Consider the following 25,854-nt stretch of genomic DNA (forward strand, 5'->3'; position numbering starts at 1 on the left):
TTTGGGGCCTGGCCTGGGCGCTCCCTCTGCCAGAAGGACTTTTGCCTGTGCCTCCCCTCCCTCAAAGCCTCTTCCCATCAGCCTTCCCCCCCCCGCCAGTCCTCCTCCTTCAGAGATCCACTCCACCCCTCCCTCCAGCTGGTTTCAGACCTGCTTTGGCCCTCAGGAGAATGAGCTGTGATCTGGAGTGGAAGGGCGGAGGGCATCTCTGCTCCGATCCATGTCCCCGAGGGTAGCAGCAATGAGTGCCCAAGGCCAAGCAAGGTTCCCCCCACAAGAGCCCTCTTTATTCTGTCAGACCCATCAGCACAAATATAGATGAGTGGGAGGGAAGGGTGGAGAGGAACCGCCCGGTCGCCCCCCCCCCCCGCTGCTTCATCAAGGTTGTTCATCAAGACGGGCGTAAGCGGCCTCAATTTCTCTGCGGAGGGCCTCAAAGAGCTTCTCCCAGGAGACCTGGATGTCTTCAGTAAACTCTTTCCCCAGAAGGTCCTGGAAGGTGCAGATGATGGCCTGGAACAGAAACTGGGCAAGGGAGAAGCCATTCAGGAGGGCTGGTGGGGGGGCTGGTGGTGGCGAGAGATCCTACTGGAGGGGCAGCAGCCATTTGGGGCAGCTCCCCTCCATTCAGAAGGTACCGGAGGTAATGCTTGCCCACCTCACCTTCTCCTGCCAGCTGTTTGCCGTCTTTGCTGCCCCCTTGCTTTTCTCCATGAACTGCCTGCCTGCCTGCCTGCCTGCCTGCCTGCCTGCCTGCCTGCCTGCCTGCCTGCCTGCCTGCCTGCCTGCCTGCCTGCCTGCCTGCCTGCCCTGGCCAGCTCTGAAGGTGCCCTTGGCTCTGCATCTTCTCTGGTCTCTGGCAGAAATGCCATGGGAAGCAGCAGCAGCCGCAGCAGCAGCAGCAGCAGCAGCTTTGCCCACCTGAGCCTCCCCACCAAGGGCTGGCCCAGCCCAGACTTTGCTGCTTCTGCCTCGCCACGGTTGCCATCTCATCTCACTTCCTTCCCCCGACACCCTCCTGCCACCTACCTGCCTCCTGGACCCACATGTAAAGCAGGACTGGTAGCTCTCTGTGGCTGCTGTGGGTTTCTGTAGGGTGTTTGGCAGGTGGGGGGGTGTGACGGTGGCACAGCCATGGGATAAGGTGAGGTGCATTGGTGAAAAGAGAGAGAGAGAGAGAGAAGGCTGTGCCTCCTCCTGCCAAGGTCAAATGGGGGGGGCATGCCTGGAGGTGAAAGGAAAGGAGCCCTGCCGAGGAGACCACGGGGGGGGGGGGACAAAGTCTGACAGGCAGAAAGGATGCCACGTTGTCTATAGCCCTCCTTCCACTCCTGCCATCACCAAAAGACGCATGCTCGCAAGCACGCACAGGCTTGCGATGATCCCAGCCACCCCAAGGGCAAAGCAGGAGTGGGGGGGAGGACAACCACTGTGCTTCCCTGACCCTTTTTGCACCCGGGGCCCAGTACCTGGAACATGGCTGAGGGGACGTGGTGGATGTTCCTGTGGTTGTCCGCCAAGCACTCCAGCAACCGGCAGGCTTGCTTCCAGTTGCTGATATTCTCAATCACTTGGTTCAGAGCGACCATGACCCTCCGGCCGTGGAAGCCCACCTGAGGGTTGGCCAGCAGGTCCCCCTCGGTGGGGACCGTCTTGAAGTATTGCTTGCTGGCAGGGTGATCTGTGAAGAACCTGTGTGGAAGAGCAAGCCTTGTCAGGGGAACCCAGGGGCCCGAAGCCACCCCACCCTGCCACCCTGCTGTTTGCAATAGGAGGGCCCCCCCTTTGGCTCCAGCCTGCCCCATGCCCCCCCCCCTGTGGCTTTCTGTCTAGGTAAGCAACGGGCAAGGTGGGTTCCGGCTGCCCTGCTCTTTAAAATGTACTTCTCTATGCAGGCTGGAGGCTGTTCATCAAGAGGAACCCCCCCCCACCGCCCCGCTGGTGTTGCCAGACCCTATTGCTGCAATCTGCAAGGTGTTCTTGTTGCTTTTGGGGTGGGGGAGGAGTGGAGTGGAGAAAGAACCCTAACACCTTTATCCTTATGCTCCCACCACAATTTTTGTGAAAGCTCTCCCCCGACCCCAAGCGTGCCCATCCCCATCCCCCGGATACTCTGGTGAAAAGGATTCAGGGAGCAAGGAACAGAAAGCCACCCCCCCCCCCGCAGCCTGTGCATTTGACCAGAGGAGGGACTCCAGGGACAGATGGAGAAACAGGCTCTGCAGCCCCGCCCCACCCCCTCCTTTGGGACCCAGATGCTTCAGACATTCCCCTGGGAGCAAGCCTGCCCGCGGCCTCTCCGCTTTCTGCCCATGCGCTTGGTGTACCCATGCCCACACAAGCTCTCTGGGAAGGAAGCTTCCTCAGCAGCTGGAGCGCAGGCGGGGCAGAGAGCGAGCACACACTGAAACAGCCAGAGAGAGAGAGAGAATGAGAGAGAGCAAGGGCCCTCCTTCAACCCAGGGCTGGAAGGAATACTGTAGCTCCGGTTGGTCAGTGAGGCGGTTCTTCCTGTTTGTGAAACTGGACTTCCAAGACACCCTGCGCTTCCGTCCAAAGGACCGGTCACAAAACAAAGCCAATAGGTTTGCACCTTTGGGAGGCGAGTGATGCCCCCGCTGTGGCACTGCCACACATTCAGCCCTTAAGGGCAGTCCTCTTCTGATTGCAGGCTGTCTATAAGGCTGGCTTCCACCCTAAATGTCATCCTAGCCTGGCCGGGGCGGAAAGGGAAGCAGCTGTGGGGTGGGCGGGAGTTCTTCCCGGAGGGACCCCACCTCCGCAGCGGCTGACAGGCAGGAGCCCTGACCAGTCATGCTCAGAGGCGGGCAGAGGGGCTTGAGGCGTGCCCCCGCCTGCCCACCCCTGGCTGCCCAGGAGGAAGGCACCTCCGGCAATATTAAACACATGTATGCAAACACACACACCGCCATGACCACCTGAATGCCTCACCTCAGGATGATGAGCCTGCCATTCTCCTCAGCATCATCAAAGGCCTTTGCCCAAACCTCTCGGATGTGCTCCCGCTGCAAAGGTGTGATGTTCAACACTGAGACTGGAAAGGGTGGCCTGTGGGGGTGGGGGTTGCGGGGGGGGGGTGGAAGAGACACAAGAGAGAAGACAAGAGACTGGACACCAGGCCCTTGGAGGAGGGGAAGGGAAGAGGCGCAGGGGGGTGGGGGTGGGGTGGGGGGGTCTCCTGAGCGTGCTGAACAGGATCACAGAGGCAAGAGCCTTCAGGTGTAAAAGGCTGCCCCCCTCCCAACACACACTTCTTGCAGCCCAAGGGATTTGCCCGAGTGGGCAATTAAATGCCTGCTGGGCAGACCTTGTGCTGGGCATGGAGGGTGGGCTTCGAGTTAGCATGGGGAGCCACCTTGAAGGCCACCAGACTGCAGAGGATTCCCCCCCCCCGTGTGTGTGTGTGTGTGTGTGTGTGTGTGTAAATGTCTGTGTCACTTCAGAGGAGTTTCAAGGAGACAATAAGGACAGTTGTTTCACAGAGTGATTCTCCCCCCCCCCCCAATTTATCTGGCAAAGAGCCTCGTTTTTGGTGCTCATGCAACAGATCGGGTGGTGGTGGTGGTGGCATATGATGGCCCGTTCGCATCCAACAAGTCCTGCCCGCCATTCAGTCACCCAAATACCCAGCACAGCCTCCGGCCCAGTTGCCCGAGGTGCCCGCCTGACTCGACCTGAAGGAGAGGCGTGGGTCTCGGCCACTCACCCCGACTCCCTCTTGCCACCAGAACCGCCCACGTCTGCCATGGCCGGCGAGCAGGCGGACGGGACTCCGTTGCCAGGGCGCAGGGGTTAGGAGCGATCCTGGCAGCGCAGCGGAACCTCCGCGCAACCGAAGGCGGCGGTTGGGGGGCGAGCGCGGGGTGGGGAGGGGTGGGGGGCGCGCTGCGAGCGAGGGAGGGAGGGAAGGAGTTAAGGAAGAGAGGCTTCCGGGGGCGTCCGGGGTCCTCCGCAACCGCCCCTGTATCTTCCGACCTCCCGAAGAAGGCGCCCCCCCCCTCGGGGCGGCCCCTTGGCGCCTCTCCGTGGCCTCCGGTTGCAGGACCCGTAAGGTGGCGGCGGTGGGACGGGACGGGACGGGACGGGGCGGCGCGGGGCAGGAGGGCTCCCACTAAGAGCATCCCCGGCTCAGGCTGGAAAGCCTGCTTTTTATTTAAATATGGTCTTCTAATGAGGTGAACCACCGCTGTAGGCTCGTTGCTTTCAATTTGGAACGTCGTCTTCCATTGTTTTAACCCGCCTTGGGTCCTTTTCAAGGAGAAAGGCGGGGTAAAAACAAAGAAATAGGCGGAAACCCTTCGGTACATTTGAGGTCGCTCGGGAGCCCGACGTTGGGCCGGGAAGGCTGGACTCGAGTGTCTCCCCCCCCCCGCAAAGGACCCGCAGGCCCCTCGTCGTCGTCCCCCCCCGCCCCCAAGGGTGCTCCGCTTTCGCTTCGGGGCGAGGACTCAGCCCTGCGGGGCCGCCGACTTCAAAGCGGAGACTCCGGCAGGGCGGCGCGCCCTGCCCTGCTCTGCCTGAGCCGCTCTCGGCTGACACGCGTGCAGCGTATCGTGTGCAAGCATGGCGAAGAGCCGGAGGTGGGGGTCGGGCCAGCCGCCCCCGCGCCCCGGCCTCTCTGCAACGCGGGGAGGCCCGAGAAGCCTCTGTTCCCAGCGCCCCTGCCGAGGAAGCGGGGACGGCGGCGAAGGGGCACCTGCCGAGGGCCTCCCGGAGAGCGCGGGGCGGGCGGGCCGGCGAGCAGGCAGGACCCCGCTCGGCTCGGGCTCGGCCAGGCCCGTGCTCCCCCCCGGGAGCCCCGCCCCGCCGGCGCCTCTGCGGCCTCGCTCCGCTTTCCCGGGCGGCCTTGCTCCACCGGCGCTGAGCAGGGTGTGTGTGTGCGTGTGTGTGTGGAGGGGGGGGAACCACACCACCCTCGCCTCCCCCCCCAAAGCCCCCCTCCCTGCCTGCCTGCCTGCCTCCCTCCCTCCCTCCCTTCCCCCCTCCCGCGGAGCCCCGCCCCCGGCGCGCGCCCAACGGCCGCCCCCTCCCCTCCCCTCCCTCCCCCCGCCTCCCTCCCTCCCTCCCTCCCTCCTTCCGCCTCCCGGTGTCCCCGTGACGTCACCGCCCGGCCGGGCCCACCGTCCAGTCCGGCCCCCGGGAGGCGAGCGGGCGAGCGGGCGAGGCGATGGCCTGACCGGCGATGGGCTCGGTGGCCGGCCTCGGCCGCCCCTTCCTGCGGCTGCCCTTGCCGTTGCCGTTGCCGTTGCCGTTGCTGCTCCTGCTCCTCCTCCTGACGGGACCCGCAGCCCCGCTCGGCGGAGAGGCGGGGCAGCCGGGCGGCCGCGACGGGGCCCCCGACGGTGAGCTGTAGCGGAGTCTCCGGGGCAGGGGGAAAGCACTCTGCACTGGCTCAGAGACCCCTGAAGCTGCCTGCCGGCTGGCTGGCGCGCAACCGGCTCTTCCGCGCGAGGGGGGGGCGGGGGCGGGGGCTGGGTACCCGGGGGTCCCTCCGCGAAGCCCCCCGAAGGGGAGCGCTGGGCTCCGTGCGGAGGCAAGGGGCAAAGGGAGACAGGGGGCCAAGACGCTTTTCTTGGGGGGAGAGCGCCGGCGGGGGGGGGAGGTTTGGAGGAAAACTTCCTTCCCCCCCCCCCCGGCCAGGAGTCGTGAGGGCAGCCTGGGCAAAGTGCCAGGGAGGGAAATCGGGTGGAGACCCAACCGCCGCCCCCCCCCCCGGGGTCGTCCTGGTTCCTAGGCAGCTGGCAGGAAAGGATTCCCCCCCCCGGGGGGGGCGGTTAGGAGAGAGAAGGCCAGGCTCTTGCCTGGGGGTGAGGAGGGGCAGCCCGGCAAAAAGAGCGGCTCCTGGGCTGCTCTCTGACCGCCGGCTTCGCTTCCCGGCTGCCCCTCGGGGGGGGGGGAGGTATTGCGGGAAGGGGGGGCGGCGGCTCTAGGGAACGGTCCCAGGAGGGTGCCCTGCCCAGCCCGCCCAGTCTGGGCGCTTCCTGTTCTGGGCTGGGGAATGGGGCCAGGAGGGGAGGGCGCTTGCTGGCACTTTAGTGGAACAGGTCTGGCCAGTTCCCCTTGGGTGGGTGGCTGGAGGGGGGGCAGACAGGCTGGCCAGCAGGGCAGCATTCCTTGCCCAGGTGGGCCGCTCACCTGGGCCCTTCCTGCTCTCACCAGCACCTTGCAAGCCCCGCTCTTTGGGGTCCTTGAGAGCCCACTCTAGGACTGGCTTGACGGAGCACCAAGTCCCTCCTGTGGGGCTGGCCTGCTCCCTGGCTTCCCCTGCTGGGGGGGGGCATCTTCCCTCTCCCGTCCTGCCCCCCCCCCCCGTCCAGGACAGACCAGGCTGCCCATATCCCAGAGCTGGGGAGGAGGGCTCGGGTGGGGGGGCTGCAGAGAGGCCTGGGCCCAGAGGGCCTTCACGGTGGAGCTGGGGGGGGAGTGGGGGCAACCTGTGGGTTTGCCAGCTCAGCCCTAGCTGGAAATGCCAGGCCTGGGGCCACGCCGGTGCCAGCCCCACAACTGGGAAGTCCTGGAGAGTGGGGGAGGGAGGGACAGGTATGCCAATGGCTCTGCACCCGTTGTTGACCTCTCCTGACCTTTGCACATGGGCTTCCGGGAGGGCACGCCGCCGGAAGGCACCTTGCGAAAGTGCTGAGGACCAAGGCCATGGCTCTGTTTGTTAATGTGTGCGCGCGCCTGAGACAGGCAGGGAGAAAGTGGAATAAAAGCAGGAAGAGGGGGCGGTCTGCTTGCCTGAGAGGCAAAGAGGCGCCTGGGCAAAGCCTTCCTTTCCTGCCCAGCCTTGGGGAAGCAAAGGCTGATGGGGGGGGGCTCCCCAGCTCCCACCCCCCTCGTGACTTTCTCCTCCCCTTTTGTTGGGAAGCAGCAAGGGCAAAACCTTGCCACACATCAGGGCCGTGGGAGGGGAGGAGGGCTTGCCCCACCTGGCCCAGGGTGGGCTGGGGTCTGCCAAGGGCCCGCTGATGGGACCCTCCTCTCTCTCTCTCTCTCTCTCCCTGCCTGACCCTCCTCCTCCTCCTCCCCCCCACCCCCTACAACTAGATGGGACCTTTGTCTCCGAGTATTTCTCGCAGAGCTCCCAGAAACTCTCGCCCTACAGCTGGTACGGGAATGCCAAGGTCTTCCGCTTCCGGGTGCCAGAAGACGCCGTGGTGCTGCGCTGGCTCCTCCAGGTGTCTCAGGCAAAGAACCCCAAGTGTGGGGCCACTCAGGCCACCATGTGCGTATGCCCTGCCTCCCCCTTGCCAGGAGGGGGGGCGCTTCCCCTTTTCTCCTGCCGTCTCCTGGCCAGGCTTTGCTCCCGTGCGCCAGGGCCCTCTCTCGGGGTGGGGGTGGGGTGGGGGGTGGCCGAGGCCTTGACCGCCTGCCCAGTGCGGGTAGGGGGAACCCTTTGAGACCCAGCCTTCTTCCCACGGTCTTGCAGCCACATCCGCTTTGGTGCTCCCCCTGTCATCAACCCGCTGGGAACACAGTTCCCAGGGAACACCAGCGTGCGCCTGTCCTACAATCAGACCTTGATGCTGACCACCGGCCTGCAGAACAGCACTTTTGTCAACCTCACCAGCCCGGCGGCAGGCGACTGGTTCCTTGCAGCCCACCTGCCGGAGCCCACCGGCAAGATCGAAATGCAGGTGAGGCGGGCGGGCGGCGTGGAGTCCTGCAGGTGAGCTTTGGAGCCAGGTGGCCCCCCCTGGCCCTGGCCCGAGGGTTGGGGAGCCCCGGGCTGCCTGCCCGTGGACCAAGCCCTGCCTTTCCCTCCCCGCAGGGTTTCTCCACGCCGTGTGTTTACATCTTCCAACCGGACATGTTTGTGCTGCGCTTGGTGGACATGCCAGTCCTGGAGCCCAACGTTCCCCTGCCTCAGACGATGGCCTGGCCAAGGAGGGTGCTGCATGCAAAGTGAGCCGCTGCTGAAGACGGGGACACCGGGAGTGGGGGAGTCCCTCTCTGGCCCCCTTGGTCCAAGGGGCCTTGCGGGCTCGTCGCCTGCAGAGCGGGTCCCCTCCGTGGCGGAAGAGAGACCTGAGAGCCCAGTGGCACGGGGGGGGGGGGCTACTCCTTCCCAGTTTAGAACACAGAAAACTGGCCAGGGGACTTGGACTGACCAGGAACTCCCCTTTCTCTCTCCCCCGCCCCCCCCCCCCATGCAGGATCTTCGTCCCTGCCTACAGCGCCACACTGCGCTTCCAGCTGGGACGCTGCACGGTGAATGCTTCCTCTGCCTGCACCGTTCGGGTCACGCTGGGCTCGGCCACCCTTCCTCCGTCCTTCCAGAAGGTGCTGAATTGCACAGGGTCCTGCAGCCTGCTCCTGGCCTCGCCTCCGTGGGAGAAGTGGCTGCCGGTCACCGTGGAAAGCCTTCCCGGCTCCAGCCCCAGCCCCAGCGTCTCCTTGGGGATGACAGCTTCCTTCACAGGTGGGTGCCTGCGCGCGCGCGGGGGGGGGGCGGGGGAGAGGAGAAGCCAAAGGCACCCTCAGGCTGGATCTGCCAGGCCACAGGCCTTGGGCACGTCTTGCAGAGCAGCATCCAAACCAGGAGGCCTGTGGCTGAAGCGGCCTTCCCTGTTGCTCCCCTGCCAGCCTGCAGGCCCGGAGGGTCCGGCTCCTTCCTAAGCTTCTTCCGGAGCCTGAACCGGATGCAGGGAAGCACTGCCAACGCCACGGGGCTTACGAAGGCCAGCGCTCACGATGCCTCGGGCCAAGAGGGCTCGTGCCTGCAAGGGCAACCCGTCATCCGGGAGGACCTGGACGTTGTCTCCGTCCGGTTCCGGATCCTGGGCGAGTCCAACGTGACGGTGCAGGCCAAGCGCCCGACCCTCCTCCTCCTGAACCTCAACGCGGGCACAGACAGTGGAGGCACCTTGGTGTTGAACCTGCTGCTCAACGAGGTAGAGCCACCAGGCTGCCCCCCCCACCTCAGGGGCTTTGGGCTTGCAGGGGCTCCCAGGGACTGCTCAGCCTGCTCCTGCCGCCAGATTGGGAAGCTGGGCTGCTTTTATCCTTGCAGACCTCCGCAGACCTTGGAAATGCCACTGTGTGGGCCTGCTTGAACCCAGCCTCCCCTGTGCTCTCCCCCAACGCCACCACCGGGGGCTGCCGGACAGGTAGGTGGTGCCCGTGGCTCCAGGGGGTGGGCTGGCTGGCCGGCTGGCCGAAGACCCAGGGCATCCCTCAACCCCAGAGCAACTCAGTGCAGCCGGGGGGGGGGAGGGCCCGAGGGCTGGGGGGCGGGCGGGCAGAGGCACTTCTCCGCCCACTGGGCTGGGTTCCTGTTGCCTGGCCGGGCAGGCAGTAGCTTGTGTCTCCCTTGTGGCACCAACACAGCTTTTGCCGAGGGCTATTCGCTGAGTGTGAGCAGGTCCTCTGCAGAAGCGTCCCTCGCCGTCCCCTACCCAGAGAGCGACAACTGGTTCCTCTCCCTGCACCTCCGTTGCCCAGAGTCCTCGGCAGGGTGAGTCCCGGGCAACGACACCAAGGCTGGCGCATGGGCTGGGCGGGGGAGCCAGGGAGGTGGGGGCTCGCTGGGCGCTTCTTTCGGGGCACCACGGTGTGGTGTGTCGTGGCAGCACTATGCTTGTGCCCCAGGGTGGGTGTGAAGGGGCTTCCTTGGGCTCCTTGGCCCTCTCTCACAAGGCCTAGGGACTCTTTCTCTCTCTCTCTCTCTGTCTCTCTCCCTCCCCCCCCCCCCCCCGCACGGGTGGTGCTGCTGGTGCTGGTGCTGCTGCAGGAACTGCAACCAAGCCAAAGCCCGGCTGGCTGTCGTGGCCGTCCTCAGCCCCTGCTTCGAGGACTGCGGGACCTACGGGCAGTGCAGCCTGATGAGACGCCACGGCTACCTCTACGCCGGCTGCAACTGCAAGGCCGGTGAGAGCCGCTCTCCTGCCTCTTCCTCCTCCCTTCTCCCCCCCCCCCCTGGGCCCTCCTCCCTCTCCTTTGCCTCCTGCTCCTGCCCCGGGAGGGAGGGGGCCTGGCCTTGGGCCCTCCCCTCTCCCCAAAGGGCTCCCCTTCTCCTGGAACCTCTTCCTTCCTCTCCCTGATGGAGTCTCCGGAGGACAGAGGCCTTCCTGCACCCCACCTGGGTCATTCCAGTTATTGCAGCAAACGTTGGTTGGTGTCAATATGGCACCGACGCCGATGTATCTTTCAAGGCAACGGGCACCCTCAGAGTTCCTATAGCACAGGACAGGACCAATCAGCCTAACCCAGCAGTTGATCACGAATGTTTAAGTAGCAGCCTAGGTTTTTCAGTCAATTAAAATAACCCAAACTATGGTTGCTGAACAGTTACAGTGGGCGTATGAGGCAGGTCTTTCCAGGGTGAAGCCCACAGGCTGGGGAAAGCCTCCTCTCTCGCAGCTGAAGCCCGAGCTGCTGATAAAAAGAGGCAGCCTCTGAAGGACTTTGGCACAAGGAAGCAGAGGCCGTGATGCAAAGGGGGGGCCCTCGGGGGGGCCCTCCCTCCCTCCCTCTTTGGCCGTGATGCAAAGGGGGGGGCCCTCCCTCCCTCCCTCCCTCCCTCTTTGGCCGTGATGCAAAGGGGGGGGGCCCTCCCTCCCTCCCTCTTTGTGCATTTGGGTCCCAAGCCGTTTAGAGACTTTGAGCTGGGCCTGGCAGGAATGTCCTTTCACAGCAGACGCTTGCTCCTGGCAGCCCGGCTTCCCCCCAGGGGGCAAAGGGAGCCAGGGGCACACACACCGCAGCACATCTCTCGGGCTGCATCACAATATTGGACTTTCCCATTGGTGCTGCTGATGGGTGGTCAGTCACCTTGCCTTTCCCTTTTTTTCCCCCTCTGGCCTGACAGGTTGGCGGGGCTGGAGTTGCACCGATGGGACCAAAGCCCAGAGTCTGGGGACCCAGACCTTGGCCACCCTCACGCTGACCCTGAGCAACCTCTTCTTCCTGCCGGCCATTGCGGTCGCCCTGTACCGCTACTACCTGGTGGAGGCCTCTGTTTACACTTTCACCATGTTCTTCTCCACGGTGGGTCCTGGCTTTGCTTTCTGGAGACCACCGGCAAGCAGGGGTCCCAGCGGTGGGGTGGACGGGCAAGAGGCGAGCAGCCCCTCCTCGGGGATCCGGGGAAAGGCAGCCAGCCTACCAGCTGCCTGCTGCCCTGCTTTCTGGAACACGGCAGGGCCAAAGGGCCACTCCCCTGATTCTTCCTCCAAGCCTGGAAGGTGCCGCCTGACCAGCGACCGAACGGGAGGGTTAACATGGGCAGGTGTGGGATGGCACCTTCATGGGCCAAAGCAAGAGCCAGGCACCCAAGAGGAAGCATCAGGCTCAGAGGGCCAGAAGCCGTGCCAAACCCTTGAAGATGCAGAAGAGCTTCTCCCGGGGGTGGGGGGTGGCAGAGGGAGTTTGCTGGCTCGGCGGTGAGTGGGAGGTTCCTTGCTGATAAGAGTTCTCTCTCTCCCTCTCCCTCTCCCTCTCTCTCAATTCCCTGGTGGCAGTTCTATCACGCCTGTGACCAGCCGGGGGTTGTCGTGCTGTGCATCATGGATTACGACACGGTGCAGTACTGCGACTTCCTGGGCTCCGTGGTTTCCTTCTGGGTGACCATTTTGTGCATGGCCCGCATCAAGAACATCCTGAAATACGTACGTTGGGGCAGTGCAAAGCTTGGGGCTCGGCCCCTTTCAAGGCCCCGTAGTTAGGGTGGCTCCGAGGAAGAGAGATCTCTGCTTTCACCCTCAGCTTGCTGGACATCCTTTGACTGGTTGGCCATCTCACTGTGGTCTGGCGGATCGAGAGTCAGATCTTGGGTGGGTTGGAGGGAGACAGTGAGGCCCGGCCGCCCCTCCCCAGCTGCAGAATGGGGATACCGAGGTCCGTCTGGCAGGCGTGTGGAGGGCCTCCGATCCCTAGGCAGGCTCCAAGAGCCAGTGAGGAGAAGGCTTAGCCACAGCACACTCTGTGCAGACCGGTGGGGAGTTTGTCCAGACCGGGGCTGGGTGGCATCGCCTGGGGCACTCAAGAATTGTTTCCCAGCTGGAGGGAAGGGAGGGCCTGCCCCTTGCGCTGCCCACCCGTTGGCCCGCCCAAGGGGGCGCCTGGATGTCGTGCTGAGCCCTGTCCTTTCCTGTCTTGACCTCTGCAGGTCCTCTGTGTGGTGGGGACCCTGTTCATTGCCATGTCTCTGCACCTGGACCGCCGAGGGGTGTGGAACATGATGGCGCCCTGCCTGGTCGCCATCATCCTCATGACAGCTATTTGGGTAAGTGGCCGTGGCCATGTCAGCAGCCTATGTTCCTGGGAGGGCCTGGTCTTTGTGGCAGGGATGGTACCCGCTGCCGCCGGCGGCGGTGGTGGTGGTGGTGGTGGTGGTGGTGGGGAGCTTTACTGGAGGAGGGGAGGCTGAAGGAGGAGACGAAAGGCACCCTGTCCCCGAAAGGCTACAGCCCAGGGCTCGTGCCTGGACCAGGGGCACGCCAGGCTGCCGCTCGGACTTCTTCCGGGTGAGTCCGGGACTAACGGCCCTCTCCTCCTCGTGCAGGCTTCCCGTTGCGTGACCAGGCGGCATTGCTACCCACCCTCCTGGAAGCGCTGGGCCTTCTTCCTCTTCCCAGGGATCAGCCTGGCCGTGGTGGCAGTCGTGGTGTATGTCTTCATGGAGACCACAGAGAACTACTACTACACGCACAGCCTGTGGCACATTCTGGTGGCCATCAGCTTGGTCTTCCTCCTTCCACCGGGAGACAAGCAGCAGCAGGAGCCCTGGGCTTGGTCCCGCAAGCTGTTCTGTCGCTATCAGATCTGCAAGAATGACCGGGAAGAGCTCTACGCAGTGACGTGACCGTCCTGAGGGTGGTAGTGGGGGGGGAAGCTCCCTCCCCCCCACGCCCTTCCTCCCGACTTGTGTGGGTTGGGTGCTAGCTCCTTGGTGGTGCTAGATGGAGGCTGGGGCCCGCAGGGGAGAGGCATGCGTTAGGTGAAAAACAGGGAGCTCAGCAGTCCCCTCTCTGGACGGCTGGCAGCTCGCTAGTTTTCCTCCTTCCAAGGGGAGGCAGGCATGTCGTGGAACCAGGAACGAGGAGGGTGGGCCAGGAGGGAGGCTTAGAGAGCCCAGTGCTAAAGAAGCTCTGGTTCTTGGGCCCCAGACCCAGCAGAGCAGCCGGTGGCTGCTGCTTGGAGCAAGGCCCTTTGCCCAGAGTGACAGAACCTGGCCTGGGTGGCAAGCAGCAAATCCCAGCAGACCCTGTGGCTGCCCCTCTCGTTGGGGAAATGGGGCGTTGTTTAGCAAGGTGCCTGGCCCTGGGCAGGCAGGGCAGCTGGCATCCGTCTTCACCCTGGGCTTTTCCCTCTCGTGGCTGGTTTGTACAGACAGGGTGGCTGCCCTCCTGGGCTTGTGAGGCAGCAGCTCTGTAGCCTCTGGCTTGGGCTCTGAGTGGACCAGGCTGGTCCGGCAGCTGCACCTTCCTCTTTCATCAGCTCCTGCCGCTGTGTGTGTCCTCCTCCTACCAGAGCCTCCCAGGCAGGACCTACTTGAAGGAAGCCCCATGGAATGTCCAGCTCCTTCCCCTCCACGTGCACACCAGGCACGGGGCGGGTCCTGTGTGCCTCTCAGCCAGGCTGCTCTGCCTTCTGACCCGGGAACCCTCTTTCCTCCTGGGGCAGGTGAGGGTTTGGGCAACTGGGATTATTTCTGCTCTCTTGATTTCTGGCTGCTGCTCCTGGCTCTCCCTGCCGGTCCCCTCAGGGAAGGCGGCTGGCGCTGCTGGGCCAGGACAGAGTCCTTTTAAAAATTACTTCTCTAGAAGCGAAGTGGGTATCTTTTTCCCATTTGCTGCGGGAATGAAAAGGGGGCACTAACCTTAAATTAATAACGAGTTATTTTGTTGATTACCTCAGGAAGAACTTGAGCACCTGTAGTTTACAAAGCTCAGGTAGTATCTGGTTCCTGTTGTTTTTCTGTCCGTTGCATTTTAAAACCTCTGCCTCACCCAGTGCTGAAGAATCTCTGGCCCTCCCGGGGCTGGTGAACGCTTGCTGCCAGGATCCCTCGCTGACTGGAGGGGTTCGGTGGGAATTAGAGTTTGGCAGCTTTGGGGAGGGGGGCAGAGGTTTGCCATTCCTGATTTAAAGGAAATGCCTTTTTATTTGATTAATCATTCTGCACACTGTGCTCTTTCTTCATTTTTATGTTTGTTTCTGCCATTTAATTAAAAAAATGAAGGCAGCCAAAATGAAGGGTCTTTGGCTTTTCTTGGGGGGGGGGAAGGATGCAGCAGGGTGCTGCGTAATTTCTTCCCATGGCCAAAGGTCAGTGGGATCTCTGGTCTTGCAAAAGCAGGCGCATGGCTGGGTCTATCTGTTGCCAGGAGAGGTGAGCATACAGCTAGGCGTGATGGGGCCCGGAGCCTTCCAGAGGCTAACCTAGAATACTGGCAGCCAAGCCTCCTGGACAGCTTGGGGCTGAGCAGCCTCTGCTCCATGTGGCGTTGACTTTGAGAAAGCCGCTGTGTGGTCAGGCAGGGGCTGAGCCTTTCTTGCAGGCAGAGCAACAAGAGTAGGGAACATGCACCTGATGAAGCTCTGCCTGTTGAGGAGAGGGGCTGGACCACGGAAGGGCACCGTTTGCTCCCTTGCCCATAGGATCATAAAAAAGATGGGTTCTCAAACACAGAGGAAGGAAATCCTTTTGTGGATGTTACATGCTGTTCAAGTCCCCTCTGACTTAGGGTGACCCCTAGGGAGGAGAGCGGTCTCCAAAATGCCCTCTTCCTCAACCGCCCTGCTCAGCTCTTGCAAACGGAAGCCTGTGGATTCCTTGAGAGAGTCGGCCCGTCTCATATCTGGGTCTTCTTCTGTTACCATCCAATTTTAGGTTTCAATTCTCCGGCAGGAAAAACAGATAAAAGACAGTGCATATTCAGTCTATGTAAGCCAATTTATTAAACATAGAACTTGACCCCGTCCTAAAAGCGGATCGGAGGTCCTCATCATACATTGGTAAAGCATTTTATAAGCTTCTTACAAAGGACAACAAAGCACAGCATCCCCTCATTGGCCTCCTGAACTCTGTTGGGTCATCCTATTGGCCGTGGTAGATGTGAGAAAAATATCCAAGTTGCATCCCAGGGTTAGTGGCTGCCAAGTTTGTGAATTTGAGTGAACCATTATTGTGTAGTTAGAAACATGTTAGTCTTTTGCCTGAAGCACTGTGAATGTTATCTGTGTGAGAATGTGGGAATGCTTATGTGAGTGCCAAGCGCGGGATGGGTCAGGAGCACCAAGAGAGAAATGAGGATATGAAATACGTTGGCTATAGAGAATACGGATAAATACAGATACAAAAATGCATATAGAATATCATTATAGTAAGGAAATAGTGAAATCATATTTCGATTACAGGTACAAGGTACGATTGCTTGTGTAAATACATGTGAATCAAATAGCCTGTGTTATCTTAAATGGTAAAGCCAGTACTTGGTATATGTTATATCAGAACCTCGTCCTTGCCCCCCCTCTCTTATCAGTTCCTCCTGCCTCCAGCCTCTCCTGGAATGACCCTGCTGGAGGGGAGCTTTGCAGGTACCCGGGTCTTCCAGAAAGACAAACCAGGGGATCCTATAATCGAATCGAGCTCGAATCATCTCTGGAGGCAGAGGTGTTTAAATGGAGGCTGCCTCACCTCGGGCACATCCGGAGACGGCAACGTCCTCTGGGAAAGAGGATGCTTCCCTCAAGCGAACCCAAATTCCCCCTCCTCTTCCCAAAGGTCTCTCCGGGAAGGGCCGCCCAGCTGCCTGACCTGGAGGTGGGGGAAGAGCTCCTCCCCAAGGAGCAGGAGGGGCAGCAAGGCTCAAGGGGGCGGGTGTCCTTCCCTCAGCTTGCGTTTCTCAGTTGCAGGGGGAAAGGGACAGACCTCACGAAGGACGAGCAAAGGGAGTTCTGGGTTCGAATCCCTCTCTGCCCTGGAAGCGCACTGGGGGGCCGACGGGAAAACCAACCCTGCGAGGAGGGAGGGTGGCGCAGACCCCACCGCACACGTACGCGCTCCGAGGCTGGCGTAGCAGCCTCCCCATCGTGCCGCTCTCCGCCCTTCGCCGTCCATCCTCGACCCTCTCCGGGCACGGAGGTCGCACAATTGCCGGAAGAGCCGAGGCATTATCCGCGCGCCTTTCCTCTAAGGCGCCGCCTCCGGCCGCCATGGCAACGGCGTAGGGGCGGGGTCGCGCGCTCCGAGTGGGCGGGGCCTTCAGCGGACCCAACCCTTGGCGGGGTTTGCGCCAGTGAGAGCAGAGGGAGCGCGAGGTGCTTCCGGGTCTCTGAGGGTTGACCTTCCCGCCGGAAGCGGTGCGCGAGGCTCCTCGCCTGCGTCCCGCCCGCCCGCCCGCGATGCCGCTGCACAAGGTGCCCCCGCTGCTCTGGGACTCGCTGAAGCTGCAGCGCGGCATCTACGCCCGGCTGCCCGCCCACTACCTGCGCGCCCTGCGGGAGGAGGCCGCCGCGCCGCCCGCCGCCGTCCACTGGAGGCGCCAGGCGCTCCGCCGCGTCCGCGACCCGGTCACCGGGCACTGGCGGCGCCTGCAGGACGTGCCCGTGGAGCCCTACCTCCCGCCGGAGAGCCAGGAGGGCCTGTGGGGCGGCGAGGGCCTGATCGTCGGGTTCCGCTACGCCAACAACGACAAGGTGGGCGAGGAAACGGGGGGGGGGCTCGCCGCTGGTGGAGGAAGGGGCGCCCGAGATGACGAAAAGGACGGAGCCGGGCCCCCCCCCCCAGCGACGGCCGGCCTGAAGGAAGAGGCCAGGGAGGGAGGTCTCTGCACGCTGCAGGGGCCAGCGCCAGCCAGCCAGCCAGCCAGCCGCCGGCTTTGCTGAGGGGCCTGCCGGTCGCCCTCTTGGTCGGCAGCTGCTGGTGCTGCTCTGGGGACGGCGGTGGCGGGGGGGCGGCGGTAAGGAGGGAGGGTCTGCCTTGGCTTAAGAAAGCTTCCCTCGTTCTCTCCCCCCCCCCCCGGCCCGCGCACGCGGCAGCTGCTCCGCGGGACCGGCTGGCAGGTAGGCAGGCAGGTGGCCTTGGAGAAAGGTGGTTCTTAGCTGCCTGTCCTCCTGGTGTCTTCAGCTTTCTCGCCGGCTGAAGAAGGTCTGGAAGCCCCAGCTGTTCACTCGAGAGCTCTACAGTGAGATACTGGATAAGAAGCTATCGATCACAGTCACCATGCGGACCCTAGCGCAGATTGACGCCGCCTACGGCTTTGACTTCTATATTTTAAAGGTAAGCTCAAGTCCTGGGTCACCCCCTGAGCCTGCTTTGAGCTCTTCTGCTCCTGTGCTGTGATGCATTCTCAGTTCTACTGACTGCCCTGTTGCTCAGCCATATGTCTGGGGAATACTTGCTTTTAACCCCGTGATCCAGTCTGTGGGCTAGGACCCAAAACTGTTGTGCTCACTCCTTCTCGGCACAAGGCAGGTCCTTCCTTGACCTCCTGGCTAGAAGCTCCAGTGACTCTTACCATTTGGTGCTGTCACTCTTCTTTTTCTCCAAAGCGAACCTTCCAAAAATGCTGCAGATGCTTTCTTGTTCTTTTCGACCCCACAGACCCCGAAGTCCGAGCTGTGTTCTAAACTGGGCATGGACCTGAAGCGCATAATGCTCTTGCGACTTGCCCGCAGGGACCCTGCTCTCCATCCAGATGACCCTGTAAAGAGGGAGGCCATTTATGACAAGTACAAGGTGGGTGTTCCTCCCTAATGACCACGAGTGCTGGTCTTCCTATACATTTCCTCCTCTTTCCAGCATTGCTGTAGACCTTGTAGTGCCCATGAAATCTATTTATTTATTTATAAATGTTCTTACTCTGTCTTCATAAAATCAGTACTAAAAACACATGTAAAAGTAATAAGGCACAACAATCCATAAGGCTGTAAGAACATTTATTGCTGCCTCAGTCTCCCCACAGTAGAGGAGAATCCAGTGGTCTCTCGGAAAAGGCCGTGGGGGGGGGTTGAAGTACATGCTCCTCTTGCCCGTCCTGGCCTCTCCGAGTAGTAGAGCTGGGAACAACCCATGCTTGGTCCTAGAGAGCAGATCCTGCCTAGCAGCACTGCTGAAAGCATTTGATCAAATCCAGTGGTACTGTTAATGCAAAGGGAGGAGGATTCTGGTGCTGCTTCTTGTTGAGACTTTGTGCTGCCTGTTAATCTCCATCTGGTTTCCACATACATAGGAATTTGTCATCCCGGAGGAGGAAGCGGAATGGGTTGGGCTGAGTTTAGAAGAAGCTGTAGAGAAGCAGCGGCTCCTAGAGAAGAAGGTAGGTCTAGGCTTGGGCTTTTTGCGTGGGGATTTAATTGGTCTGTTTCTGTGTCCAGGGTCGCTGGGCCCATCCCTGCAAACTCCTCTTAAGACCCTGTCCGTTTGCATCAGCTGCTGTGATGCTTTGTGTAACCCGTTCTGTTCTCTCTTTCTCTTCTCTTCCCTTCTCCTGCTTTCTTATCTCTCCCTATCTCTCTCAGGACCCCATCCCCCTCTTCAAAGTCTATGTAGAGGAACTGGTGCAGCAGCTCCAAGAACAGAAACTTTCTGAATCTGCTGAAGTGCAGAAGACCTAGAAAAAGGAATGTGGGCCTAGTTAGCAGCACGTTGTTCTCTCTCTGGGCTTGCTATAAGCAGGTCACAGGCTGCACCTTGCCTGAGAGTGGGCCTGGGTCCAGAACTGTTCCACTTGTGGTAGCTAATTCAGGATTGTGAAGTGAAGTGGAGGAACAGTCAGCCTACTGCGTCCTCTGGGAGAGGTACCAGTTATAACGGCCACTGTCTGAACAGGTGGATGGCATCAGGCATCACTAGCTCACTGCTTTCTCACCTTCTGTTCAGGATGCCTCTGCAGTGCCAATAAACAAGAGCGTGCTTTTTCACTCCATGCCTCACCCCTTCTTCCTTGTGTGTAGTAGCTCAGCTGACACCTGCTGCTGTCCCAGCCGCCTGGACACCTGAAAGGCAAGCCTGGAGGTGGGGCCAGGCTCCTCTGCATCACAACCCTTCTTCAGTCCTGTCCTGTCCTGTCCCATGCTTTGGGAGCGCATGGCATGCAGCCAGCAGCTTCCTGAAGGCCCAGGCTGCTCTGTTCCTTGGAAAGGTCCTTTTCCAGGAAGACAGCAGGTTTTTGTAGAGTTTTAAAATGGAGCAAGAAACTTCTCTAGAGGGTTGAGGCACAATGAGCAGTCCCTTTATATTATGAGACAACCCAGTATGCGTTGTAGGTGGTGGTGGTGGTGATGAAATCAAACAAGACAAAGTAGCAGGAAATACAGGTAGAAGGCCCTTCTTGTCACTGCTTACTGTACCCTAAAGTCCCTCTTTTCCCTGAGCAGGAGGAAGGAAGCCAAAGGGGCAGAAATCTGAGCTTTAGCACCTGGGATGCTCTCCAGCCTTCCTTTGTTGACGGTGTGTGTGGGGGGGGGATAGGGCAGTAGCCCTCGTGCTGCTGCTGCTAACCAGATCTCACAGCCGCATCATGTCCTTGCTCCCTGGCCTCGGCCAGATTCTAGCAAGGCCCGTAAAGGCAAAGAAGGCACCTGGCATTTGTGTGTCACTTCTCAGTTAGGCTCCAGCTCATAAAAGACATGTCTGTCCTAGGCGGCAGCACCCCACACTGCCCCACTTGGGGAATGGCCAGCTTGATCATGGAGTCCACATGGAAGCTACCATGGGCTCGCGTCCACTGGATGAGCTGGCTTGGACACACCAGTCCAGATGTTCTGACATTTTTACGTCTCACAGGCCTCTGTACTACGGCTCCCTGCCTTGAGCTATTCCAAGTCTCCAGAGAACGTAAGAGCCGTTTCCTGAGCCCCACAAGGGCTCACCATGTCCAATGCTGTGTGTCTAGAATGGCGCCTAGTACAAACTTTCCTCCAGTCAGGAGGTGGCCTCTGCCTCCCAGGAGCACCAGAAGAAGGGTACAGGCCTGCCTGCTTTAGGCACAGTGCTGCTTCAGGACTTCAGTCACCCTGGTGTGTGATCGGCCAGACCTCCTCTAGGGAAGCAGGACCTGTGTCTTCATCACCTAACACTCCTGTGTGCATGAACAGCTGAATGCCAGAGTCCATGTGGCGCTTGTAACTGGCTCGTAGCCACCTCGTTGACCGGGGCCCCAGGAAGGCTCCTGTTGCAGTGAATGCCTCCCTGTTGAAGGTCTTGCCAAGAATCCCAATGCCTTGCTTGAAGGGAAAATTGACAGCTGACCCTTGGCTCTCTGGGGTTCTCGGGCTCTCTCGTGGCCCCTGAGCTCTAAGTTCCAGAGACCTCACCATTGGGAGTGTTTCTTTGGGAGAAAAGAGCTTAGATTTGGGGTTGCTTTTGGGAGACAGGGCAGGCAGCCACGTCTCCCTTAATAGGAATGTGTTTCTTCCAAGAAAAGCCAAGAGGTGTCCCTCAACAGAAGGACAGGACAAGTTATTTGACACTCTTGGGCCAGTCCTTCAGTCCTTTTCTCTCTACCAGGCGGCTGCAAAGAAGCAGCAGAAAGGCTGTCCCTTAAGGATGCTTTCCAGCAGCTCTTGGATATCACTCTGAGAGGCAAGACGGAAGCGCCTGTAGCAGCTCAGGGTTTCTCTCCACCAGCTAGCTATCTTGATCTGCGCCAGTCCCTCCATGGGACTGCACGTTTATGACGGCTACGTGGCTGTGGTGGCTTCTGGTAAGACAGGTGCCCATCCGGTGCCCGTGCTGCAACTGCAAAGAGGCTGGTGTGATGCGGGGGCGGTGGAGGCCCGAGGGAGGCACCATCCCCCTGGCTGCCCTTCGAATGGTGCTGTCGGTCTTGTTTCCTGCTGGGTGTTGGCCAGAGATGGCCCTTCTGTGTGGCTGCCCTCTTTCCACCTGGTGTGGGAGCTATGGTGACGCGCCCGGTGGCCTTGTTGGAAGGGACAGTTGGCATTCTCTCTCTGAAAGGCAGAAGCAGTGGCTGCAGGAGGATCTTCCATCCACCAGGAGCGCCACAGTCCCCCTTCCCTCCCATCATGGCCCCGGATGCTTCTCGGTCTTCCCTCTTGCTTCCAGGCTCTGTTTTCCTGCCAGAGGTTGTGTGGCTTGTCTGTGGGGAGGGTCCCTCTGCTGCTGGCGCACAGAGATGCCCCGTGACCGAGGCATTCATTGTGCGCTCTGTTGCGGTAGAAGCAGGAGGTGCCCAGACGGGGACAGAGAGGGGAGGCGGTGGCGGTGGCGTCTCCTCCTTCCCACAGGGTGAGAGGAGCTGACTGCCTTGCAGTGTAGAGAGCCTCACCCTGACAAGAAGGGAGAAAGACTCTGATGTGGGGGATGAAAGGGCCTGCTCTGGACTGTTTATCCAGCAATTATAACTAAATCAGTGTTGCCTGTGGGGGATGGTTGCCATAGTAACCATAGGATCTGAAGGACCATCATTTGGTCCTGGCCTCAGCCAATCCGGTGGAAGAGCCAAAGCTGCAGGACGGAGCCAGGATTGCCATCTTCCAGCCCCACACTGGCCATGAAAGGGAGAGGGGCTCCCGGCGCGATGGGAAGACGGTGTCGGTGCGGCTGCTATCATGGCGGAGGGCGGAAAGCCCAGCAGGAGGGCAGCGCCACGGTGACAGCAGGTGAGACAATGGGCCCTTCCTTCCTCCAGAGCCACCGCCATGGGCCACTCCCTCCGTGGCGGCTGTCCTTCAGCCACCAGCCCCACCCTTACATATTGCCAGCCGCCACCGCCGCCACGCCCTGGCCCCCCGAAACAAGAACAACCCTCAGACAAAGAAACCGGGACGGGAAATCCCAAGTTTTTTCTCCCCAGGTTGCCTTTGTCGGCCTTTCAGCTTGCGTTTCACCGGGGCGGCTCATTAGAGACCCCCAGCTGGGCTCCTGTGGAGCTGGGGTCACGCTCGACTCCTGTCACCCACCGGCCAGCCCGCCCCCCACCCCTCGGGGCCACCCTTTGCCACAAAGTGTGCTGTTGCTGAGAAAGCGCCGTTCTCAAAGAGAAGCCTGGAGACAGAGAACTAGACTCCTCCCGCCCGGCCTGCGATCTCAGGGCTGGAGAGACCCCTGGAACAGGGTTGTCCGTAAGACTCTGTTGGAGATCAAAGCCCGGGCGGGCGGGTGGGCGATGGAGTGGGGTGCTCGGGGGGGGGCGCAGCTGTTGTGTTGCTGGTGGTGGGGAGGGGCCACGGGTGCCGGTGTCAGATCCGCAGGAGGCACGCACTGGGCAAGAAGGGGGCTCTTCTCCCGGGGAGCTGCCAGGGCTCCCCGCTTCTCTGCCTGTGGTGGCCCTAGCAGGGGAGCCGTCTTAAGCCAGGGTTCTGCAGCGCGCAAGGCCGCACGGGAAGCCTGAAGCTGGAAGCGGGAGTAGAGGCCAGGAAACTTCTCCAGACCGAGCAGGTCGGGGTTTGTGGAGGCGAAAGAGCCCAAGGGTTGAAACCTAACTTTGCTCTCCGATAGAAATGCTCCGTCCATCGCTTTTAGTGGCTTCTGAATAGCCTGGCAGCTCCATTCCTTGTCTGGCCATTGTCATAGTCAAAGGACACTGTCAATGGACGCCCCTGAGTGGCCGGCTGTCTTGCCTCCCAAAGCGGGCTGGGGTTTGGGGCCCTTGATGATGTCCCCCTTGGCTGGTGCCTCTCCCAGTGGAGAGGCTTCCTGCCTTACTCGCAGGGCCGCCTCCTCCTTTTGCTTTCTGCCGGATGAGGCCTGCATGCTGGCAGCCCAAATCCAGCACTCGGCCGGCCGGCCAGCTCCCACTGTCGTGGCTGCATCTGGTAAAGGAAAGCAAACTCACAGATGGCAAAATAACAAGAGTTGTGTGGGCTTCAAAGGGACCTTCTCGGGCAATTGTTGCATTATGAGGGGTAAACTCTTAAGAAGAAAATCTTTTAATCCACTGTGGCTAATCCAGTCTACTTTTGTCAGCCACGCCATATTCAGCCCCAACAAAAGAGCCGGCTTGGCTGATACTGGCATACATAATGCATTTCTAACCCAGGCTCTGTGCGGTGACAGCGGCAAGCAGAAAGACTTCCCGGGTCAGCCGCTGGGGCCAGAGCCACTGCTCCTGGGACGTTCGTTTCCAAGAGCCCTGCTCTTCTGTTGGTGCCGAATATGAGCTCGGGAGGAATAAAGGGCTGGTGGACAATGGTCGCTCCGCTCAGCGGCTGGCTGCCTGGCTCCTCTCAGCGGGCTTGCCTGTGCTGCATTCAGGCGGCAGCCCCAGGGAGGGAGGGAGGGAGGGAGGGAGAGGGGAAGCCTGACCAAACCCACCACCAGCCCTTGGGGGTCCTCTTGGGTGCTGCCGGTGGCCTTCCTAGGAGCGGGATGGTTTCCGGCCAAGCACAAGCCCTGTATCACACCAGGCAGGCAGGCAGGCAGGCAGGCAGGCAGGCCGTCCTTTGGGTGGTGGAAGCCAAGGACTTTGCAGCTAAACAGCCCGCCTTCCAGGTCTGGAGGGTGTGCCTTCTGCCACATGATAAACGCTTCTGATCCTGATAGGTTCCCATCTGGCCTCCGTGGTTCCTGGCAGGGCTGCTTGCACTCCTGCCACAACAGGCCGGACCGCCCTTGAGAACGGTCAGTGGGGGGCCCAGAGACCTCCAGCTCATTTTCTGCTGAGGCAGGGCCCTTCAGGCTGCGTTCCGATGGTTGGGTGCTTGCCAGGGTGGCATGGCTGACTCTGCACCCCCACCCCCAGTGAGAGTAGGCAGGGAGGCCAGCTAGGTTTGCCTTGGTGTTCTTTCTAGGCCACTGCATTTTAATTTCACGTGTTGATGCCTCGGAGTCAGGAGAGGTCTGCTCCCCCAAGGCCCGTAGGAGAGGCGCTCCGGCTGGCCTAGATGAGGCTAGGCCATTGATCAGCCATTCTGGTGGTTTTAGCTGGCATCTGGGTGGGCACCGGTGTTGTTCTTGTCCACGAGGGTGAGGGAAAGCATGCTGTGAAGGGGCTACCTGACAATCAGATGTGTCTTAGTGCCAGTTTTGAACATGAAAGGGCAAAAGTGGCATGAAGGATGATTTGGCTGGGTAAGAACCAGACCCAGCGGGCCCTTTGCACAATAGGAATGGCGGCCCCTCATCTGCTTGTTTGGGGGTGGGGGGCGTGCATTCCCCCCCCCCTTTGCTGCTGGTGCTTTGATGTTGTAAGGGGATGTTGAGGCAACCCTTAGCAAGGGGCAGGGGCAGCTTTCTTTGTGGGGACTCCACGTCGTGGCTGCTGCAGGCTGGCGAAGCTCCTTTCCCAGGAAAATTTCCCCTGGGCTGCTATCCACCTTCCAGGGGACGTGGGTTGTGCAATGGAGCATCACACTATCCAGTGACGCTGGCACCTGAGCTGTTCTAGTTTGCAGAGTTTTCTGCAGAGTTTTGCCACAGTGGAAGAAAAAACTAAAAGGAAAGATGGTAAAATGTATAACTTTTTTAAAGGGAAAAAGCATGTTTTCAATGGAAGAAGGAAGCCTTAATCAGCACTTAGGAGGTCATGAGTGACGTGGAGGAAGATGGCTGGGAACCCATTCTTCCAGAGCCCAAAAAGGATATTCCTGTGGCCAGAAGGATGTGAGATGCAGGAGAGGTCAAAGCACCTGGATGGGGCGGGGGGGGGGGGTTCGCTCCCTCACCGTGTTGTGTGGGTGCGTCATCCGTCTGCCTGGAGGCAGCTTCGGACGGGTCCAGCCTCAGGGCTTTCTTGGTGTCCTTCGCACAGAGAGGAAGCGGAGGGGCTCCACTTGCCCCCCCAGTGCAGATATGCCCCCCTCCCTCAGGGGACCTGCTGGGAACCCTCCTGGCTCTTCCCTTCGTCCTGGTGCAATCCTACTCGCAAGCCCTCTTGTGGGAGCTTCCCTTTGCTGGGAGGAGGTGCTCTTCCTGGCACCCCACCAACAGGGATGCTCCCCGAATCCCCCCACTCCCAATCTGAGTCCTGCTCCCTTCCGTCATGCCCCCACTTCTCCTGAGCCTCGTAAGTCACCATCTCTGCTTGCCCTTGATCTCCAGACTGGAGTGCAGTGCCTTCCGCATTTGTGTGTGTGTGTGTGTGTGTGTGTGTCTTGTTTGTTTCCTTGTTGCACAAGATGCTCTAGGAGAGGTGTCAGGATCTGTCCTGGGAGGGAGGGAGGGAGGCATATCTGCTTTGGGGGACCTGCTGGGAACCCTCCTGGGGGCGCTCTGTTGGGTTTCTGGGTGGGTGGAAAAGAAGCACGAGTGCCAAGTAAGAGCATCCCTTCCCACTCCCCTGGATTCTAAGTGCCCCTCCTTGACCGCTTCACAACGGCTGGTTCCATTGGTTTCCTTACCTGTTGTGTTTTTAAAGTGTGTCTGGAGGAGCTGCTGGTGCGCCTTTTTCCGTACTAGGGTTGGCTCTTTTGAGAGGCTGAAGACGCACAAGAGCACTTCCAGGAGGTGTATGACTTGGAAACCACGGATGGTTAGTGGTTTCCCCCTCCGCCTGGCAGGAGTGGGCAGACACAGAAGCAGAGGGCCTCCAAGAACGCCGAAAGGCCGGGCCTTTCCCACGACCCAAGAAAGGCACCCATTCGGACAGACTTGCCAAGTGGAGAACCGAAAAACGGACCTGGGCCAATGGTGCGGACCTTAGACCGACCTGGCCAGCAGCGTCCCTCGCGGAGAAACGGCGGATGATCCAGAAGGCTAACGAGGGCCAAGCACCCCTTGCGCGCCCTTGGAAAAGGAAGCCAGTGCCCGTCACGTTGGAGGCGGCAGAGGCGTTGGGACCACCAGGGAAAAGCCCTCGAGCTGGCCCTTGCCAGCAGGAACACCCAAGCACGGAGGAGCGCCAAGAAACCCGGGCGAGGACGAAGCTTCCCCGCCCGCCCTGTCCGGACACCTCCCCGAATAGCGAATAGCGGGGGCAGCCG

The 25,854-nt window shown here is 60.7% G+C and overlaps 3 protein-coding genes across 8 annotated transcripts; 2 read left to right on the top strand and 1 right to left on the bottom strand.

The window, feature by feature from the left end:
• Nucleotides 1-260: 260 nt before the first annotated feature.
• LOC110089114 (cytoglobin-2) lies at nucleotides 261-4,400 on the bottom strand. 2 transcript variants are annotated; one of them, XM_078381365.1, is made up of 5 exons: nucleotides 3,728-4,400; nucleotides 2,953-3,069; nucleotides 1,470-1,692; nucleotides 1,030-1,089; nucleotides 261-525 (listed from the first exon to the last, which is right to left on the bottom strand). In XM_078381365.1, exons 1-5 carry the CDS (start codon nucleotides 3,766-3,768, stop codon nucleotides 379-381), a joined length of 588 nt encoding a protein of 195 aa, XP_078237491.1. In that variant the 5' UTR covers nucleotides 3,769-4,400; the 3' UTR covers nucleotides 261-378. The 2 variants fall into 2 exon arrangements, with proteins under 2 accessions (XP_078237491.1, XP_078237492.1); XM_078381366.1 differs by lacking the exons at nucleotides 2,953-3,069; nucleotides 3,728-4,400 and adding an exon at nucleotides 2,594-2,743.
• A 96-nt stretch (nucleotides 4,401-4,496) lies between these two features.
• PGAP6 (post-GPI attachment to proteins 6) lies at nucleotides 4,497-14,216 on the top strand. 5 transcript variants are annotated; one of them, XM_078381358.1, is made up of 13 exons: nucleotides 4,513-5,363; nucleotides 7,069-7,246; nucleotides 7,451-7,690; nucleotides 7,793-7,926; nucleotides 8,178-8,443; nucleotides 8,608-8,915; nucleotides 9,035-9,131; nucleotides 9,352-9,478; nucleotides 9,755-9,891; nucleotides 10,832-11,010; nucleotides 11,484-11,630; nucleotides 12,131-12,247; nucleotides 12,527-14,216. In XM_078381358.1, exons 1-13 carry the CDS (start codon nucleotides 4,585-4,587, stop codon nucleotides 12,824-12,826), a joined length of 3,009 nt encoding a protein of 1,002 aa, XP_078237484.1. In that variant the 5' UTR covers nucleotides 4,513-4,584; the 3' UTR covers nucleotides 12,827-14,216. The 5 variants fall into 5 exon arrangements, 4 of the variants coding, with proteins under 4 accessions (XP_078237487.1, XP_078237484.1, XP_078237485.1 ...); XM_078381360.1 differs by having other exon boundaries at nucleotides 5,095-5,363; nucleotides 7,451-7,658; XR_013539104.1 differs by lacking the exon at nucleotides 12,527-14,216 and having other exon boundaries at nucleotides 4,506-5,363; nucleotides 7,451-7,658; nucleotides 12,131-12,167.
• A 2,101-nt stretch (nucleotides 14,217-16,317) lies between these two features.
• MRPL28 (mitochondrial ribosomal protein L28) lies at nucleotides 16,318-18,896 on the top strand. Its single transcript, XM_072982436.2, has 5 exons — nucleotides 16,318-16,665; nucleotides 17,096-17,248; nucleotides 17,573-17,707; nucleotides 18,201-18,287; nucleotides 18,490-18,896. The coding sequence occupies exons 1-5, from the start codon at nucleotides 16,372-16,374 to the stop codon at nucleotides 18,583-18,585; spliced, it is 765 nt and encodes a 254-aa protein (XP_072838537.1). The 5' UTR covers nucleotides 16,318-16,371; the 3' UTR covers nucleotides 18,586-18,896.
• Nucleotides 18,897-25,854: the final 6,958 nt, after the last annotated feature.

Source organism: Pogona vitticeps, chromosome 13 (assembly GCF_051106095.1).
Source record: "Pogona vitticeps strain Pit_001003342236 chromosome 13, PviZW2.1, whole genome shotgun sequence".
NCBI lineage: Eukaryota > Metazoa > Chordata > Lepidosauria > Squamata > Agamidae > Pogona > Pogona vitticeps.

Bases quoted from the DNA above. Each gene is read 5' to 3' on its own strand.
- MRPL28 (XM_072982436.2), top strand. From the start codon at position 16,372: ATGCCGCTGCACAAGGTGCCCCCGCTGCTCTGGGACTCGCTGAAGCTG. The intron at 16,666-17,095 runs GTGGGCGAGGAA...TGGTGTCTTCAG, and splicing joins GCTACGCCAACAACGACAAG to CTTTCTCGCCGGCTGAAGAA. The intron at 17,708-18,200 runs GTGGGTGTTCCT...CCACATACATAG, and splicing joins CCATTTATGACAAGTACAAG to GAATTTGTCATCCCGGAGGA.
- LOC110089114 (XM_078381365.1), bottom strand. From the start codon at position 3,768: ATGGCAGACGTGGGCGGTTCTGGTGGCAAGAGGGAGTCGGG. The intron at 1,693-2,952 runs GTGAGGCATTCA...TCTTCCACACAG, and splicing joins GGCAGGCTCATCATCCTGAG to GTTCTTCACAGATCACCCTG. The intron at 526-1,029 runs GTAGGTGGCAGG...TCCCTTGCCCAG, and splicing joins CATGTGGGTCCAGGAGGCAG to TTTCTGTTCCAGGCCATCAT.
- PGAP6 (XM_078381358.1), top strand. From the start codon at position 4,585: ATGGCGAAGAGCCGGAGGTGGGGGTCGGGCCAGCCGCCCCCGCGCCCC. The intron at 9,479-9,754 runs GTGAGTCCCGGG...GTGCTGCTGCAG, and splicing joins TGCCCAGAGTCCTCGGCAGG to GAACTGCAACCAAGCCAAAG. The intron at 12,248-12,526 runs GTAAGTGGCCGT...CTCCTCGTGCAG, and splicing joins TCCTCATGACAGCTATTTGG to GCTTCCCGTTGCGTGACCAG.